The following is a 19977-nucleotide window of genomic DNA, read 5'->3' as shown; positions in this document are numbered from 1 at the left end:
GGAGACAAAAGATGTCATGTATTCTGAGGCAGAGATCCAGCGGTTCAGGTCCTATGCCTGTTTCTGAGGCCCAGAGGAGCTGGCCAGGCCCCATCTGGGGCTCCTTCTCTCATGCACTTAGATCACCTTTTGAAGAGCTATCATCTGCTCCTTGCATCCCCTCTGGCACGGGGACAGCCCATGCCCCTCCCCATCTTCCAAAGCCCCAGGGCCCTATCTGTGGGGTCTCTCCAGCTGGGACTGGCCCATCACAACCCAGCACAAAGCCCCAGGTCCCAGCTGAGCTGCTATCCTCTGATGATCCCAGATTAAGAAGCCTGTGACCATCTGGACACAGTTGATAATACTGGAGGGGAGGGGAGGGGAGGCTCAGCCCCTCAGAGCCTGCCAGTCTCTACCCCACTGATAACACCCAGAACAAAGCAAAAAAGGTGTTGTATTGCTTATGCACCCAGGCCAAAGTCTGAGTGGAAAAGGTAGGGGTAAATTCAGGGTAAGATCTTGACATGGGCACCCCACCTGGGCTGGGCAGTTCCTGTGTGCCAAGCAGGCTGCCCCATTTCCCCAACAATGACCCTTCATGCCCCCAGTGCTCTCCCTGCAAGTGCCAATGCCCTTTCCTGCCCTCTCTGACTAGGCAGATCTGATACCCTCCACTCCAGAGCTGATCACTCTCCTCGTGCCCCTTCCTCATAGGCTGCTCTTTTATCGCCAGGCATATGGCCAAGCCTATACATGTGACATCTCTAGTCTCCCTCGACATACCCAAAGAATGCTTCTTGAGGCAGGAATGGTGTCAGCTTTACCTCTGTATCCCCCAATGCCCCGAACAAGACTTCCCACTCAGTGCACTATATCAAAGTTTCCTGGATTTCTATCTCATAATACCTGTGAGGTAGTACTATTTCCTCCCTTAACAGTGAGGAAGTAGACACTCAGAGTTATGAAGTGATTTGTCTACTAATGTCACTGGTCTGGTGAATAGTGGCAGAGCCAGGATTCCACCCTGGGTCCAGCTATCTATAAAGCACACGGTCTCCATGCAGCCTTGCCCAGGCTCTGCTAAAATGGTGTTGAGTGTAGCTTTGCTGTTTAGAAAAAGAAAATACAGTAGTCCTCCCTTATCTGTGGGGGGATATATCCCAAGCTCCCTAGCAGAAGCCTAAAACCACAGTTGGTACCAAACCCTATATATGCTATGTTTTTCTTATACATACATGCATACATACCTACATACATACACATACATACCTACGATAAAGTTTAATTTATAAATTAAGCACAGTAATAGATTTAAAATAACTAATAAAGTATACAATTATAATACTCTATAACAAAAGTTATGTGAATGTAGGCTCCTTTTGTACTATACTTACCTGTCTTCTTGTGATGATGTGAGATGATAAAATGCCTACAGGGTGAGATGAAGTGAGATGAATGACAATAGACATCGTGATGCAGCATTAGGCTACTATCGACCTAAGTCAGAAGGAGAATCATCTGCTTCCAGAATACAGCTGATCTCGGGTAACTGAAACCGTAGAAAGTGGAACCATGGATAAGGCGGGGGGAACTACTGTACGTTTCCACCATGGGAAATCCCAGCCTGATGGGATATCGTCCCTGCCCTTAAGGGCTCCTGGTTGGATGAGAGGAGACATGGTTCATCTCCCTGGTGAGGCTCACCAGAACACAAGCAAAAGATTATACACTAGTGTCCTAATTTCCTAGGACTGCGGTTTAGACCAAGACCATATATAGAGGGCCTCCCTGGCTTCTCCCCCACCCCCACTCCGAGGCTGCCTGCTGAAATTGGGGGGGACTGTTACAGTCCAGGAGAAAGCCAGACCACAAGTCCTAAGTATATGACTCCTTAGCCAAATGGGTTTGCCGTCCTCTCTCCAGCTGAGAACAGACTTAACTTTCTGTATACTATCAGAAGCCACTGGACCCAAATTTAGTTTTTGAGTTTCGTTTTTGAGAAGTTCTAAGTACTTGTAAGGATTAATACTTTATGACTGTTATTCTTAGTGAGTTTCCAAAGAACAATGAGAAATTTACTTTTTAAAAAAGACAATAAAACTCATTCTGTCTTGCAATGACCATATGGATTCATTAGATTCTTCTATAAAGTACATTAATAGATCATGAATTTATTTTTCCTGTATCTTGAAAAACTTTGCTGTTTAATCATCCCAAATATTATTTCATATTACTCATCAGTTATTCCCAAAGACTACAATGATCAAATGGAAGAATGATGGTAGTGCCCAGAAGGAAGATGCAGTAGTGAATAAACCATTACTATTACATCATCCTTCAGTTTCCATACTCGATTTTTTTTTTTTAATATTTTTTTTATTTTATTTCTAGGAGAGAGAGAGAGACAGCGTGAGCAGGGGAGGGTCAGAGAGAGAGGGAGATACAGACTCTGAAATTGGCTCCAGGCTCTGAGCTGGCAGTCAGCACAGAGCCCGATGCGGGGTCCGAACCCATGAACCGCGAGATCATGACCTAAGCGAAAGTCGGACGCTTAACCGACTAAGCCACCCAGGCGCCCCTCCATACTCGATTTCCTATAGTGCATATCATCTTTCAAGAGTATAAAAGAAGTCGAGACGTCGGCTGAGAACTCAGGATTTTTCATTCTCTGCCCATAATGACAGAAGAGAAGGAAACTGACAGAGGACATTTCACACTTAATAGAGACAAACCAGAAAGTAAATGCAGGGACACACGGCAGCACTCTCGTCTGAAAGGATGGAAGCTTGGTCACCTAAGCACAATCCCTCTTAGATGAATTTTCTCAGACTCAAGAGTTGGTGAGTGAACAACCTATTTCTAAAAACAGACAGTATATATGGCATTTTAAGTCATTCAACAGGAAGTATTTCATCATACAGTATTGATTTGACAAAGGTCTGTACCATCCTGTTTGTACAATACTCATCTTTTATGATGTCTGCACCTCATTTACTTGATATAGCTTGTTACAGTTCATAAATGGAGACACGCTGAGGCAGTTGTGTACTAAGGTGAATGAAGGGGAAAAGATGCTGTAGATGTTTTAAAAATTAGATCAGTCCTTCAAATTGATCGTTATAAATCTAAAATCAAAAATGTTTTAAAATTATGGAGCAATGAAAATGTCTTCTTTTCAACATTATGAGCCATCAAAAATTGTAAGGTATTCCATGTAGACAATGCAAGTGCAAAACTGAACAAAATCAAAACCAAAAACCAGAAGCAAGAAGCTAGAGCCTACTGGAGATCGATTTGAAATCTGGAATCAGTAGCCACAAGATGATCACATTCCAGCTTTGCACATGGTGGCTGATGAACATTTAACTGCATTCAAGAGATGGTGCTCATTTGAGGTCGATGTCTCTCAGCAAGAAAAATACAAAATTGCAGGTTTAATTCATTTATGTATATATATATACACAAATTATCTGTTTTTATGAATACATTTTTATTGAAATGTAATTCACATCCTATAAAACTTAACCATTTGAAAGGTTAGAATTCAATGGTTTTTAGTATATTGACTTGTGCTAATACTTGCTAAAATTTTAGTATTTTTAGGGGCACCTCAGTGGCTCAGTTGATTAAGTGTCTGATTCTTGATTTTGGTTCAGGTCAAGATCTCACTGTTTGTGGGTTAGAGCCCTACACTGGGCTCATCGCTGACAGCACAGAGCCTGGGATTCTCCTTCTCTCAAAAATAAACTTTAAAATAAAATTCTAGTATTTTTAAACTCTGAACACTTGTAAAATTTATAAAACTGTTTTCCACTGTCCCTTTATTCTTCTATAAATTTGTAAAGTGACTTAAAATATAAAAGATACAATGTCTATTGGACCCAAATGGTAAATAGTGATGGCTAATCTTCCTCTTGTATTGAGGGAAACCCATTGAGCCAAGATCCATCTCCTCTGGTTCCCCATCCCTGATGGGGAAGTGGCCCTAAAGCTGGGTCTTTGCTCTCCCTCTCAAAAGCAAAAATACTCTTAAAGGCAAGGGAATTCCTCTACCCTCTCAACAACTTAGGATTCTAAAGGTCCAGCTCCTCTGACTCACCACACAAGACTGGTGGGTACAGGCTGGTCATGGGGGCAGTTCATGGCCAGCCAGCGAGGGTGGAGGGTGGGATGAACCCATCACAGCAGCACTCCCCCCTCCTCACCCCCATTGGTGGACAAAGGCCCAGCTGCACCTGGCCACCTGAGCTGGTATACAATACAGGACTGAGCAGCAGAAGCATCATTTCATTTGAATTTCAGAACCATTGGGGCCTCTTACTATTTTAAAAATGTGAGTTTAGAGTAAGTTTTTCCCAACCTAGGGCTTCATGTCACTTGTCAAACCTTAAGTAGAGTCTTGAGATATCCTATTTTCCATAGCCTAAGAAAACTCACACATTCCTTTAAGATGTATCATGTGGGCTAAAGTTGCTATAAAATGAAGTTGGTGACAGAACTAGCCCATTATAGGGATGCTCAAAGATTAATGGAATGTGTACAGCAAACTCAGGGCAAGGAATAATCATTTTCTAACTAGTCATGCTGCTTATCAAGTTACACAAGTTTTTGATCAATAACATCGGGAAATGGTTGGTTTCATGGATAAAATAACCTCAAAATTTTATGTGCCTTAAGATGTTGATTCTCAATACTTCAATTTTGACTTCCTGCTCTGGGGTTGGCAGGCCTTAACATAGAACAGCTAGTTATACACAGCAACACTGGGGCTCAGAAACAATCACTAGGTGGGACGTGGCATGGTAAAGGCTGATTTCACCACCTGCAGAATGGAGTAGGGAGACCTGACTGGCTATGCCCACTTCCCAGCAGAAGCAGCTCAGTTCCTATGGTCAGGGTCTGTAGTTAGGATGGGGAGAACCCCAATACCATGAAGTTAAGCCATTAATCATTTCCAAGATACACTTAAGTACTAATAGTAACAACATCCAGTATTTATGGAGGACCTAGGGGTCAGGCACTGTGCTATGAAATCACATGCAGATGAGCAGAGGCTCTGAGAGGAGACTGACGTGCCTAGCACCCCCCCCCCCCAACTTGGTCTCCTTAAGCACTCTGCAGAGAAAGGTTCTCCTCACCCCCACCAGGCTTGGACATTCCCATAGCCTAATTTCCCAACTAGTAGAGATTGGCTGACTGGAAGTAAGGGCTGAAAGTAAGACTCCACACATTATCATTCTGCTATGGGCCTAGAGCAGCTGTAACAGGGACCTTTGTCTGGAGATAGACAACCTCCCCCCCCCCCCCACATACACCCATTGTCCTCTGGTGCCACCAGTTTTTGCACTTTTCCTGGTTCTCCGTATTGACAGTTGACCATCAGTCTGGGACCCATGCTTGGCCTCTGGGTCTGTTCTCAAATTCCAGCTGCTATTCAGCCTCCCTTTCCTCACCAGAATAATGGGTATCCAGGGGTGTTTATGTTCTAACTCAAGCTTTACACATGGACATTAATAACCTTATACTTTATTCACGTTTTACTTTTCTTCTCCAAGCTGCTACTTTGGCGCGTATTTCCTGCTACAGCACCCCCTTGTGGGGAGTTACATTAACAGCATGACTGAACCCCACACACTTTCATTTTTAAGTGTATTTGAAGTTAAGGAATTTAATCACCTCATCTGATATACAAAGACCTGTGACTGGCTGTGCCAGTACGCCATACTGAGGTCCTAGGCGACCAGGACTACCTTAATCTGTCTTCACCACATATTCTCGATGCTCCTATTAGCTGAACTAGTTTCACAACAAAAAAGATCCCCTCACAACCAAACTACAGAAGTCCAGAAATACAGGAATTAAACAATGTAGCTCAACATCTTCAGTAAAATTGCCAAGTACCATTAGTTTTACCCACAAAGGATAAATAAGACCTTATGATAGCTGCATATACTGCATTAGATTTGGTGGTGGGCAGAATTATTTCAAGGCACTCAAAACTCACGTGCAGTTACTGTGGAGGCCCAATACCAGCCTGCCTGTTCATAACCACCTCACCTCAGCCCTTCCCAGAAAACTCATCAGCTTGAGAAATTGTCACCTCAAGGTAGGAAGCATGGGGAAATAAACATTCACATTTTTATATTCAGGGTCTACTTCCTAATAAAATATATTCCACTCCCTAGTGGAATATAGTGCGGCCATTAACACATTAGCTGTGCTAGAGGTTAGAGACTTCCAAAGGGGAGTGTCCCTGCTAAATGAACTGACTAGAGGTTACTTCTAGATATGACAAATTATAGACAATGTAAATGTTCTTCTAGCTCCGAGGACTGAGCATAGACAGAAATGTGGATTTTAATCACAGGTCTATGCTGCTTAGGAAAATATACTTCTACACTTCAAGCTCTTTAGTGGCACAAATTCCCTTTACACTTTAGAGATGCTCAGGATTAAATAAGAAGTATGTAGAACACTACCTATAGTGTAGAAGGACCCAAAATCTAATGGGTAAAATAAAATGCACTGATTTCCTATGTGCAATACAGATTTCCTCATGCATCGGGGGGAAAAAAGGCCATCTCAAATATATCCCTCTTCTAAACCTATAACCTCAAACTGCAGGTGAATTACTCAAGGTGCTGTCCTATTAGCCATCAGCCTTCACATTTCACCAGATTTATGGACTATCAGGTCTGGTTAACTCTGCTTGGACCCTGTTCTGGCGCCTGCCTCATAAGCACAGCTCAAACCAAGGATTTCCAGAAAAGCGAGCCAGGCAGCCCAAAGACTCAATCAAGGAATGTTCCCTTAGGGCAATCAAATTATCAGTCCAAACAGTAGACCTACAGTCTATTCAAGCCATGTGTCTTTTTCAAAGATTTTATTAAAGGTCTTTACACAGCAAAATCCAAACTCCACATCCAGCTGCCAAGGAGACCCTGAAACAGAATGAAGCACATCAGTAAGAACAGAATCTTCACCTGAATACTGGGTTCTTTCATTTCCCATTTAGGGTTTGTGTGAAATATATATATATACACAGAACACCTAGAAACAAACAAGAGGTGCTGGGTAAAGAAGAGGCTTGGTGTTACTGTTTTAACTGTTGAAGGGGCTGCTGAGGAAGAGATGACTAATTACTAACAGGAGTGCCTTGATGATTTTAAGCAAATAAAGGAAAATTTGTTTCAAACACAGTAAACATAAGAGTAATTTATTTTAGAGAGCATGAGCAGGGGAGAGGGACAGAGGGAGAGAATAAGAATCTTAAGCAGGCTCCATGCTCATTCAGCACGGAGCCCAACACGGGGCTCGATCCCACAACCCTGGAATCATGACCTGAGCCAATATCAAAAGTCAGACACTCAAAATGACTGAGCCACCCAGGTGCCCCAAGAAAGGAACTTAAGAGAAAAGGCAAATATACTCAACAGAATCCCTGGGCAAATGGGCCTCTGACTCCAACCTATATTGTAAAGCAACTATAGTCCAATTTTTATGTATCAAGTGCTTACCACAGTGTAGGACAGTTATTAATACGAAGACAAGGAAATAGGATCTGACTCTACCCCAAGAGGCCTCTGGAGACGTACCTGTTATGCTGTGGGTACTGGTTGTGGCATGGCAGGTGGCTCTGGCTTCCCACCTTTCTGTTCCGAGATGGGGGTGGTGGGAAGGATCTCATCTTTGGGTTCCACAATGCTCACATGATCTGGCAGGGGCTTCTTAGGGCCAATTTTACCACTTGGGTCCCAGGGAAGCATGATCTTTACTTTGATGCCCAGCACACCTAGAAGATGCCATAGTTAGAATCTAGCTGTGGCTGCAGCGGTCCCACGACAGGAGAGGACAGAAGGAAGAGAACAGTAGGTTACTAAAGCACCCCTGGGTCTAGTCCCTTCTCAGACAAATGCCTCTAATCAATCAATGAACAGGACACTTTTGCAAAAGGAACCCATGCACAGCACCACAGAACGTGGCACTGACAAGGACCAAGAGCAGGATGTGACCTTTCTGACTCGTCATCGTGTCATCACTGAAGGGTACACAGGTGGCTGAGACAAGAGCAAACCAACTCTCGGATCTGACTGACCTCAGTAACTCTCGCAGTTCAATGCAGCACATTCATCAGTAAACTCAAGGAGTATACATATGCCCCACTGCTCCCAAAACGAATTCCCCAAACACCGAGGTGCGCATGGAAAACACATCTATCTGCTAAAGGCCCTTTGCCCCCAAGCACTCCCAGCTGCTCACCCTGTCTGAGGAGCACATGGCGCACAGCAGTGTCAACATAGTAGTTCACAGGGTCCCCACTGTGAATCATCAGACCATCCACAAACTTCATGGATTTAGCCCTCTGTCCTCGGAGTTTCCCTGACACCACGACCTCACAGCCTTTGGCCCCACTTTCCATGATGAACCGCAGCACACCATAGCAGGCCCTTTGGGAGAACAAGAGACAGATATCCACCTATTATCACCAAAGACAGGATTGTTCAAGCCCACCACACCCCACCGTGTTATAAAACAGAAACAAAAAGCACAAGACTTATTAGTATGCACGGTCTTTAATGTTCCTTTAATGGAGAATAAATTTGACCAGAGTGTTGCAATTTTCCTTCATTCCCATCGCACCTCATCTTAGGCTGATTCCTTAGGGAATATATACCAATTCGTTCTAACGACATGCTTCCCGGCCTTAGTTGCATATTAGGATCACCTCAACAAGATTAAAATAGAACCAAAAAAACCTACGAAGTCTAGACCCCACTCTGGCCAACTGAACTGGCAATTAAATGGTGGGGGTGGCAAAACTCAGCATTTCAATCAGGTAAGCACACATCTTAAGAACCCAGTCAGTAAGTGGCCCTGTATCTCCAGAATTCGCATTCATTAGGAACCCTAATTACTAATGTGGGTTCCCAGCCCGCCTTGACAAAGGTTTCTAGGCCTATAAATGGACAGTAAGCCTTAAAACATCATGCCCCCAACTCATTTATCACCGTAAACCCTAGGAAATACTAACTGGGAGAGCTATGTGACTTTCAACAGGGAAGGGGGGAAGGGAAGGTAGGACCCATCACTCTAGGATCCAGGCCCCTTCGCATCTCATTTAATCACCACAAAAGGGTGAGGTGGATGTAATGACCTCCATTTACAAACAGAAGATCCAAGGGTCAGAAGCTAAGTGCCTCAGGTCTCAGAACTTCCAAGTCAAACTTCATTATATACAAAAATCACCTGGACCAGGTTGCTGGGCCACACTCCCACCTTCCACTTCAGTGGTGGAGACTGAGAGTTTTTATTTCTAACAGGTCTTCCGATGATGGCAGTGATACTGGCCCAGGGACCAACCAAGCTTTTGAGGACCACAGTTCTAAGTGGTATAACCTGGTATTCAAACCACGCAGGCAGCCTTTTTTTTAGAGGTCCCTGCCTACAGCCTATCCTGCTACCTATCTCCCCATCAGGTCAACCTTCCTAAAGCTAAGCGTTCATGTCCTCCCCCTGCTGAAAAACCCGCCAGGGCTCTGCAGGAAGTACTGACTAAATTCCAAACACCCAGGCAAGGCATTCCGAGAAGTTCACAAACCGTGAAACTGCACAAAAAACACCTACTGAAATCTTACCAGCAGGCCCAGCTCCAGGGCCAATCTAGCCACCTTGTGGCTTTATAGTCCACCCCTCCACACAGCACTATCTTCGCACTGCTCACGTATAAGCTCTTCCCCATCAGGGCTGTGTCTCATCTCTTTATAATACCTGCACTCAATGGATCTGAGTAACTTCAACAGGAATCCTAATCTCCTCCCCCTAGAGTTTTTGTTCTACTCCCAAAGCACCGAGTATTCCCTTTACAGTACTGACAATCTTTAAAGTATAATATTACTTTTTTTTTTTTTTTGGAAGCAAGGGGAATCTTTATTTTTGTTTTTGTACTCTATCTACAAAAGAAGGTCAAAAAGGAGGGTTCTCCCATTACAACTTTAATCTGGTAGGTACCAATTTTAAAATGCCCATAAAATAGAGGATTAATTCTTAAAAGGATGTCAAGTACACCCAACTCTATTGAAAGGCAGGTCACTGCTGCCTATGTCTCATTTTAAAGTATAATTATTAAAAGGCTCAAGACACTTACCTCCGCACAGCGAGGCCTCCTAGGAGTTTGTAACGCAGAGACTCTGCCTGGGCAATAGCGCACAGACCTCTTGTGGCCACTTTTTCAGCGTAAAGCTTTAAGAAGGAAACAAGGCACACCCTTAAACCTGTTACCTTCACGAGTGTTTTCAATAAAAAAAATCAGTTCATCCTGCAAGCAAGCAGGTATCCCTGCTGGCATCCCTTAAGTACTAAAACACTTCTGCTACCCACGAGTAACATATACTGTGATATGGTCTGAATCTTTCCTTATTGCCCTCCCACCCCTAGATCCCCCTACAGCTACACCAACCAATGGGGTAGCCAATCCATCATACGTACCATTACCATGCCCAAACTGAATGTAAAATTCCCTTAACCATCAGAAATTAAGAACAGGCCTATAAAATGAAGCCCACTGCTTATTAAGAGAACTTCAACAGAATACCACTCCATTTATAAAATTCAGTGATCATAACTAAGGTCTTCATGATGGTAAGAGTTTGTACAAATACCATTCTAAATAACCATCTCCAGGACCACAGTAATCTCTGGCATAAGCTCGATCACTCACCTCTACACTACCCTCAGGGAAGCCGAATCTCTTCTGAACCACAGCGGTCAATTCTCGGATCCGCCGGCCCTTCTCACCCAGAACATTCTGCGTCCTGAGGAAAATAAAAAGGGTTAACTTATAGCTCTCACAAAATTCCTGACGTGATTTTAAATCTTTTACATATGGGGTAGTAAAGTCTCATTCACCTGACATAAGAATATATAAAAACGTGGATGTCAAAAACTAGAATCAGACTTAAAATGCCGCTAAAAAAACATGTTATGTTTGCTAGAGCCAATTCACTGGTTGTCCCCTTAAATTTACAGAATACACCGTTCTAGCATTTACAACAATTACAGGTGATAGCCAGGAAAATGGGAGTTTTCACCTGGTGGCCAAGATAATGATTTCTGTCCTGGTTGGTGTAACTCGGACCTCAACCCCGGAGTAGCCATCTTCAGCCAGCTCCCGCGTGAGAAACTCGTTCAGTTCAGCTTTGAAAATGCCATCAGCGACAAACTAACCAAAAGATAAAATTCACAATTAGAACACGGATGCAGGCTCACTTTTTCCTGCCTAGTCCTTCTGCCAGGGCAACTCTCATCAAAGTTTCACACCTCTAACAACCAGCCCGTCACCTCTCTCTGTATATATACCCTTGTCCCATCAGGAACGGGGCAACCCTTCTCAGATAAATGCCTCTAGGTCGTCCTTTGGAAGTTACTTTAACCCAAGGGCCCTTAAAAGTGCCACAGAACGCAGCACGAAGTAGGGGCCACCCGGACAAAGAGAATACCTCCAGTCAGACTCGTCATCATCTCTTCATTGAAGGGTTTTTAAGACGTTGTTTATATACACGCAGGTACACATGCAGAACCAAAAGCTGCTCTAAAAGGGCACATTTACAACCCATTCACTCAGCACAGCACAGACGCTCACTACTCTCGGAACTGGTGAAAATAGAGTGACTTAAGCAGCCTCCCTGAAGACACAACTTGGACCATAAGAACCCCAGCCACGTTACCTAGAGGTTAACTACCCGTGTCTTACAAAACTGGCAAGTTCTAACTCCAAAGCGTGTGGACTTACACGATGTTATGCACAACGAAAACAAGTCGCCTCTGTCTAAAGCGAATGGGACTTAACAGTTCTCGCCCACTGAAAAGCGGAAAGTTAAAACTCGAAATGTTCTCCCCAGGTTTCCTCCCTCTCCTCCCCCCCAGGAGTTTCCCTTGGGCCCCAAACGCAGCAAGAAACGTTCAGGAGCCTTTCCAATGGAGGTTTTTGGGGTCAGATGGCTGCATCCTGTCACGAAGGCATGAAAACGCCGCTCCCTCTCCTGCTCAAAGCCAGTGTGAGACGCAGGGGGAAATGGCTCCCGCTCCCCAGATACCATACGTTCGCTAAAGCTATCTGTCGACCAAGAAATGCTCACAAGTGCTTTCTCCGGCGCCGGAGGGGCGCCTGGCGCTCATATCTGCTCTCCGCCCCGAAGCGGCAGAAATGTCTCGCTGCCTTCCGCCGCCGAACTGCGCTCGCCCGGCTCGGGCCCCGCGTTCCATCCACCGCCATCCGCAGCCCGCGGGAATGCCACGCGTACAAGGCAGCTTCCCAAGGCCGGGCACAGGGTCTTGCGACGGCATCTCCACAAGCCCGTACCCGCGCGGCGCCACAGTTCCCCGGACCGGCCCCCAGGTCCTCACCTTCCTCTTCTTGGAAATTTGCACCGCCATCTTGCTGCCGTGCACGGCTGAGAGAAAAGGAAGGGGTTCGTAGGCGGAAATACGTATAAAGGGCGCGAGCTACGACAAAGAACTGCGCGACATCAGCGCCCGTGGGCCCTCCTGGGAATTGTAGTTTTAGGAAAGCATTAAAGGGGCGGGGAAGAAGGGTAATGGAGACACCTATAGGCAGAAACAGGAAGAGCAGCAGACCAATCAGAACTTTGGAACTGCAGCGAAGTTTACAGTCCAATTCTCATTAGCTTAAAAGTGAGCAACTGGGCACAGAGATGGAAATTACAGTTACAAGGTCATACAACAACAGCATGGAATCCTGGTTCCTACACTATACACTGTAATAAAAGTCAGCTGAAAGCCCTCGATGAAATCCGTTTAGGTGCCCAGCTCTTCCAATCTGTGACCATTTCCTCTGTTCCAAATGACAATAGGTTTCTCTTCAGATTGCATAAATCTTTCGCCTTTTACCAAATGATGATAATAATAATATCTAATATTTATTAAATATTTTAAGAACCGTTCTATACCCTTTATGTTATGAACTCATTTACCAGTACCTCATTTTCATAAAGTCCGTTAAAACTTGTAACGGAAGTCACAAAATAATGGTTCATGGACTCACAATTATTTTTCAATTAAAATATTTCCCCTTACATTTTGAAATTTTCAAATGTACAGAAAAGTTAAAGGGATTGTGCGTATATGCATCACCAAAGCGCTCCAATTAACATCTTTGCCATAATTGCTTTATTATCTGCCCATCCTTCTATCCACCCAACAGTGCATCATTTGATGCATTTCAAAGTAAATTGCAGACATCAGCACACTTCACTCCAAAACATCTCAACAACAGTTTTATTGAGAAATAATTGACATATGTCACTGTATAAGTTTAAGGCACACAACATGATGGTTTTATTTACTAATATTCTGAAATGATTGCCATGATGGTTCAACTAACACCCATCATATCGTATAGATTCAATAAAAAGAAAAGAAAGAAGAAAAAGTTTCTCCGTGATGAAGGGTGGTTTTCTTTGTAGATGCATTACATTTTATTTGTGTTTTTTAATATAAATTTTAGTTAGTTAACATACAGAGCAATATTGGTTTCAGGAGGAGCAGTTTTATCTTAAATTTGAATAGTTTGCCTACACTTAAAATCAGGACATTTATCTGTAAAACTATTTTAGGCTTCTCTTAAAAATAGATCTAGCAAAATACTGAGCCCACATTTTCTCATGCAGACTCTCCTTCCGTGTTAGATGGCAAAGGGCTTTCCAATGTGCCCCCAGGCCCTGGCAGCTTCACTCATTTATTGTCTGGCCCTAGAAGCTATCTAGCTTTTCTCTAGCACTGAAATGACTCTGATGCAAAGATCTGTCCTATAATCACGGAATTACCAGAGTTCTGGGGGTAGTGGAGCAGAGAGACCAGGGAAAATGAAAAGAAGTGGATGGGCCAAAGAGATAGGTAGGCTGTGGATCTATGTATCTTGGTGATAGACTGAGGTTGAGGGGGAATTGAGAATGATACCCCAGTTTCTGATGCCAGCAGTGGGCACTTGGTGACAAACCTCACTGAGATGAGGAACCCAGGATCATGCTTTCCTCCTCCGTGTGTCATGTCCCTCTGCTCCTCACTCCTGTGCTTATCCAGCTCAATGGCTTGTGAATTCAGGCTGATAAAGTCTCCACCCTGGTGAGTCTGCCTACCTGACTTCCCTGTGCCCTCACACAGGATCTGGGTGCTGTGGGACAGGAGCAGCCTTGCATGCTGGGGTCAGAATATTTCCTTATCCAGATATGCCCCTCATTCTCCCATGGTGCCTGTTCTAACCTTTGCCAAACCAGAGCCTCCCGCTCACTCTCAGTGATCAACTTGCTTCCTAACCCCTTGTCCCCCCGGTAGATCGTACAGGCAAGAACTACCTCTCACCCATCCTATAATTGTGTGTGTCCTTGGCCATCCCTCCCTGCTTAGGAAAAAGACTCTCTTCTTGCCCAAGGTCAACCACCCCGTGTGTTCTGGTTCAAGTTTAGTTCTATTCCTTTGAGACCTTGCTCTAGCAGTCATGCCTTCTCTTTCCTGTGATACTTTTACTGGCTCTTTCCTTCCCCATGCTAAATACGTCACTTCCTCCTAGTTGATCTCATAACCACAACACCTCATCTCATGGGGTTGGAATGGCCTGCTTATGTCCCACTAGACCATCAAGACCAAGCCTGTTTTGTTCATTACAACCAGAGCTTGGCATATGGTCTGGCTCAAGCCCCGTGTCAATAAAAATTTGACGAGCAATCAAATCAATGCATGAGTTCCGGTTTTAGATCTTTCCTAGTAGTGTGGTTCACATGAATTTGTTTGCAAGTGCCATTTCTGAACCAAGCTCTGGAGACTCAGAAGTAAGCATCAGACCATGGCAAGTTCTTGGAGGTAAATCCAGCCCTGGAGCCTCCATGGTAGCTCATCTGCTGCCCTTCCTCGGTGACACTAGGAGGCTGCCTGCCTGGGTATTGCCCTCTGGTTCCGGAAGGAAGCCCACGAAGGAAGCCTTTGTCTTTATCATGATGCCTTACATTTTATCTAAGACCATTATAAGAAGATATCGTATTACTCAAAATAACCCCACAAAAATAATAGTGGTCACAATACACTGGATTCTAATAGAAGCAGGGACTTTGAGGGTGCCTCAGTCTCCCCTAGGACATCCAAAGTGTAGACAAGGCTCACTGTGTTGAGCCCGCCGTGCCACAGAAGTGTCCCCAGAACTGGGAGGAGGCAGGTGCGGGTGGGCAGGAGAACTCATATGGCCTTGTGGCAACATGCAGGCATGCCTGGGCTCTGTGAGTGCCACGCAAGCACCCGTCCTGAAATTCCAGAACACTAAAGGTTGTGGTTTGCCCTGGCAAATATCCATGGAGGTAGTTGCAAGAATGCTCATAATGGGTCACCTGGGTGGCTCAGTCGGTTGAGTGTCTGACTTTGGCTCAGGTCATAATCTCACGGTTGGTGAGTCTGAGCTTGGCATTGGGCTCACACTGCCAGTGTGGGAGCCTGCTTGGGATTTTTTGTCTCTCTCTCTCTGTCTCTCTCTCTCTGTCTCTGTCTCTTTCTCTCTCTCTCTTTCTTTCTGTCTCTCCCTCCCCCACTTGCATCCTCCCCCGCTCTCAAAAATAAATAAACATAAAATAAAGAATGCTCATTATAGCAGTGTTACTAATAATGAAAAAATAAATTAAAAACAGCCCAAAAGCCATAGGGAAATGACTGCAGAATATTATGTAGTCATTAAAAAGAATGAGGTGCACAAGGGAATAGAGCACCAAGAAATGCTGCTACATCAGAAAAACAAGTTGCAGAGCAATATGGACTGTGTAATATCTTGTACAATAAAATAAAACACGTATGCCTGTAAATACATAGAAGGATCTCCACCCCCTGATGGAGAACTAAACCTACTTCTGGGGATGGAACAGTATTGAGGGAGGTGAAGGGGCAATATACTTTATTGCTTCCCTTATAATAAATATATATCCATTACTCGTGAACTTAAAAACAAATAACAAAGACAAAAAATGCAAGGGCCACATGTTTTAGATTTCTAATCACACGACCATTTGTGAAACAGTATGAATGTCCCAGCCTCCAGCACCAAATGCCATACATGATCCTTTCTTCTGAGAGTTTAAGGTAAAGGAAAGTTTCTTTTCTTAAATTATAAATCTATTCTGTCCCATACAGTAGCCACTGGCCTCATGGGGCTGCTAAACACTTGAGATGTGTCTGGTCAGAGTGAACAGTGCTAGAAGTATACAATACACACCAGATTTCAAAGTACATACATAAAAAAAGAAATTTTCATTAATAATTTTTATATTGATTATATGTTGAGACAATAACATTTTAGACATATTGAGTTTAAAAATGCTATTAAAATTAAATACACCTGTTTCTTTTGCTGTTTCAGTGGCTCAGTCGGTTAAGTGGTCAACTTCAGCTCAGGTCAAGATCTCACGGTTTGTGCCATGAGAGACTCTGGAATGCTGAGAACAAACTGAGCACTGATGGGTATGGGGGAGAGGGGAAGGGGAGTGATGGGCATGGAGGAGGGCACTTGTGGGGATGAGCACTGGGTGTTATATAGAAACCAACTTGACAATAAACTATTTAAAAAAAAAAAAAAAAGATCTCACGGTTTGTGAGTTCGAGCCCCGTGTCAGGCTCTGGTGCTGACAGCTCAGAGCCTGGAGGCTGCTTCGGATTCTGTGTCTCCCTCTCTCCCTGCCCCTCCCCTGCTCGTGCTCTCTCTCAAAAATAATAAATAAACATAAAATAAAAAGAAAAACTGGGATTACATATGTGACTCCCATCTGCAGCCCTTAACGTTTTTGTCGGGCAGTGCTGCTGTAATCTTTTCTGATGCAGAGATCAGTGGGTCTGACTTCTTGTTTTCTTGGGATCGGGTACCATGGCTAGGAGAGCATGGGCCATCGGTAACTTCTCACAAACTTAAAAGAACAGAAGAAAGTTCACGTGGCGTGTTACGTACCAACCTTGTTTCTCTGTTTGCCTGGGGCCTTGAGAAGCTCAGAGTTAAATTTCATGCTCAGTTGAATCCTAACAATGTGGGAAACAATGGCAGAAGAAAAAATTAAATTTCCTGACAACTTACAGTGAATCAACAAGTCCTTGGAACAGGCAGAGTGACTTCCTCTAGGAGCTCAGCTGCCCCAACGATGACACTTTGCTAAGGGCAAGAGGTGATCTTAGCCCGACCCCCCAGGATCCTGTAAGTCTATTTTAACATATAAAAATTCCTTTGGAAACTTCCTTTATCTCTACCCCTCCCCCACCAACATACATATTGGCAACTATACTCCAAGATTGTAGCCCACTGATACACATCTGAAGGATCTCATGACTGAAGTTTTACTAGTCAGTAATAAATGACCTTTTCCTACCACTAGCCACCCTCCTCAAGGTCCTGGAAACCTTAATTCCAAAATTCCTTAGAGACTTATGCTGTCCCTAACCTCCTCCCAAGTTGAAGGTATACAGTCAGTCATCACTCACACCCCCCATGCAGCTCTTTCTGCCCGTGGGTCCTGTCTCCGTGATTTAATAAACCAGCTTTTTGCACTGAAGACATCTCAAGAAATCTTTCTTCACCACTGGCTCCAATCCCCAACATTTTCCACATCACTAGGACCCCACTCTGGCCCAGGTCCACTCTAGACGGGTGGAAGAGACCCATCGGGGGAATTCAGGATCGTTCCGCCCCTCTAGCACCAGGAAATAAGACCGTCACAGCCCCTCTTCCACATACATTTGCTCTCTCTCTTCTATAAACAGAGGCCCACGTGATCCGGTGAATGCATACAGGTGAACTCACTGTTCGTTTTTTTCTGAGCAAACTACCTGTGTGGCCCCTAGATCCACACAGCAGGTTGGGGTATGGATTTAAATCCCTGCCTTTGGGGTTAGGCAAAACATTTCTCAGACTGAATGACACTTTGGAGAAATTCCAGGTTTTCTCATCCTGCCAAACTTTTCCAAGCATGTTTTCTTCAGTGTGGCATAGTGTTTAAGGTCACATGCTTGAGCCGGACAGCCTGGGCACATACCCCTGTTCTGCTCGTTTACTAGCTTATGTGACCTCAAGCACATTATGTCTGCATATATTTCCTCGTCTATTAAATGGATGAAAATATGGGTAAGCCCACCTCAACCTCATGGGATGATTGTGAGATGAAATGCATTAATAGAGGCAAAGTGCTTAGTACATAGTTAAGCACCCAGAACATAGTAGTGCTCAATTAGCATTAGTTATTTACATGGATCCTCAGCTTATGCTAGGTCCTGGGGACCCTAGCTCAGAACTGGGGATGAGGTGGAGGATACAGATAAATTAGTGTGATAAGCATCATACGTGTCATGATGGGGACAATAGAGTACTGAGGAGACTGAATATTCAAACAGATGTCACAGAGATCCAATCCTTGAGCTAAGGCTCACAAGACACTTAGGTATTTACTAGACCAGTGGACATTTGAGGCAGAATGAAGGGGCTGATCTCCCTCGTTATGAAAATAGCTTTCTTTTCTGATTCAAAATATAAAATACGTTAATAAAAAACGTTGAAAAGAATAAAGAAGGAAATAAAAACGACGCTGTTCTGGTTAAGCAGTATAAACATATTGGGGCACATCCCCCCAGATTTCTCCTTAGGCAGTGAGATATATTCTCACGGACAGATGTGCATCTGAAACATCAGGCAAATACTGTCACCACAATGCAGGGGGGCCATGAAGGACGCTGGGGCCCTGCCTGGAGGATGCCGAGCGGATGGAAGCTGGATCAGAGGCAGGGCATTGGGGAAATAACGAAGCCGGCTCTGTCTGTTTCTTTTCTCTCTCTTTTTTTTTAATTTTTGTTTTTTAATTAATTTATTTTTGAGAGACAGAGTGAGACAGAGTGTGAGCGGGGAGGGGCAGAGAGAGAAGGAGACACAGAATCTGAAGCAGACTCCAGGCTCTGAGCAAGCATTCAGCACAGAGCCCGATGCGGGGCTCAAACTCACAAACTATGAGACCATGACCTGAACCGAAGTCGGATACTTAACTGATTGAGCCATCCAGGAGCCCCTCGATCTGTTCCATATCCCAGTGCTGCCACTTACAAACTTTGTGATCTCAGGCAATTCATTAACCTTCTGAAGCTCAGATCCTTCATCAGAAAGGAGTAGAAATCATCAGGCTTCCTCCAAGGGCGTGGGATCAGCATCTGGGCTGGACAGGTGGGGCCGGGGGACAGCTATAGCAAGGTCGAATAAGGGGAGGGCAGGCAGGTAAGAAAGACCAGCTACAGCCTTTCTGAGAGGGTGTCACCAAACCCAGCTCGAGGAGGGGGAACACAAGTGGGGTACCCAGAGACACTGCCTAGTTTCACTGTAGAACGCGGAAATTCCACCTTTCCCAAACCTGCTCTCCCAAACCTTTGTCTACTTTGCCCTCTGGCGGCCATAGTCTGCAACTACAGCGCTTTGCTCAACCTTTTTCCCAGAAAGGCGTGGGGCTGGGACTCATCCCAGCGGGTACTTCTTACTTCTTCCACCGTCCGCTAATCAAGTGAGCATCTTGGGTAGTCAAAGGCAGGGGGCTGAGAATGTGGGAGAGCACACAGCCAGGTATAGGTGGGCATGCTCCACAAACAGGAGGCAGGTGGTTGGCTCCCCAGGATTGGACTCGTGAAACCCACATATAAGGGACTGAATTTTCTGACTCCACTGAGGCGTTGGGAAGACAGGAATGGGATGGTAACAAGCCAGTGCTACCAACTGCCCAGTTTCCTGCCCAGAGCAAGGCCGTGCGAACAGGCGGCTGGTTAGCTCGGACACAAAGGGGGAAGGCAAGAGCCAAGCGCTGGCATGTAGCCAGCAGCAGCTCAGGGGCAGGAGCCAGGCCTGGGGTATGACAGGGCTGGCTATGAGCCTCTGCTCTTTCTCAGGGATGGGTACTTTGGCTTTTGTGGAGAGAAGCCATTAGAACCATTTGA

The 19977-nt window shown here is 44.7% G+C and overlaps 1 protein-coding gene and 2 non-coding genes across 3 annotated transcripts; all 3 read right to left on the bottom strand.

Annotated features, from left to right (window-relative positions):
- Positions 1–6848: 6848 nt before the first annotated feature.
- On the bottom strand, positions 6849–12462 carry RPS3 (ribosomal protein S3). Its single transcript, XM_039228763.1, has 7 exons — positions 12385–12462; positions 11070–11200; positions 10700–10793; positions 10127–10221; positions 8242–8429; positions 7578–7774; positions 6849–6923 (listed from the first exon to the last, which is right to left on the bottom strand). Exons 1-6 carry the CDS (start codon positions 12412–12414, stop codon positions 7581–7583), a joined length of 732 nt encoding a protein of 243 aa, XP_039084694.1. The 5' UTR covers positions 12415–12462; the 3' UTR covers positions 6849–6923; positions 7578–7580.
- On the bottom strand, positions 7882–8026 carry LOC120229656. The gene has a single exon (XR_005527799.1). It is a non-coding gene; the product is annotated as a small nucleolar RNA SNORD15 (small nucleolar RNA).
- LOC120229657 lies at positions 11364–11512 on the bottom strand. Its single transcript, XR_005527800.1, has one exon. It is a non-coding gene; the product is annotated as a small nucleolar RNA SNORD15 (small nucleolar RNA).
- Positions 12463–19977: the final 7515 nt, after the last annotated feature.

Source organism: Hyaena hyaena, unplaced genomic scaffold (assembly GCF_003009895.1).
Source record: "Hyaena hyaena isolate Hyena2069 unplaced genomic scaffold, ASM300989v1 scaffold_34, whole genome shotgun sequence".
Taxonomy (NCBI): Eukaryota; Metazoa; Chordata; class Mammalia; order Carnivora; family Hyaenidae; genus Hyaena; species Hyaena hyaena.
This window is presented reverse-complemented; position numbering and strand designations above follow the sequence as displayed.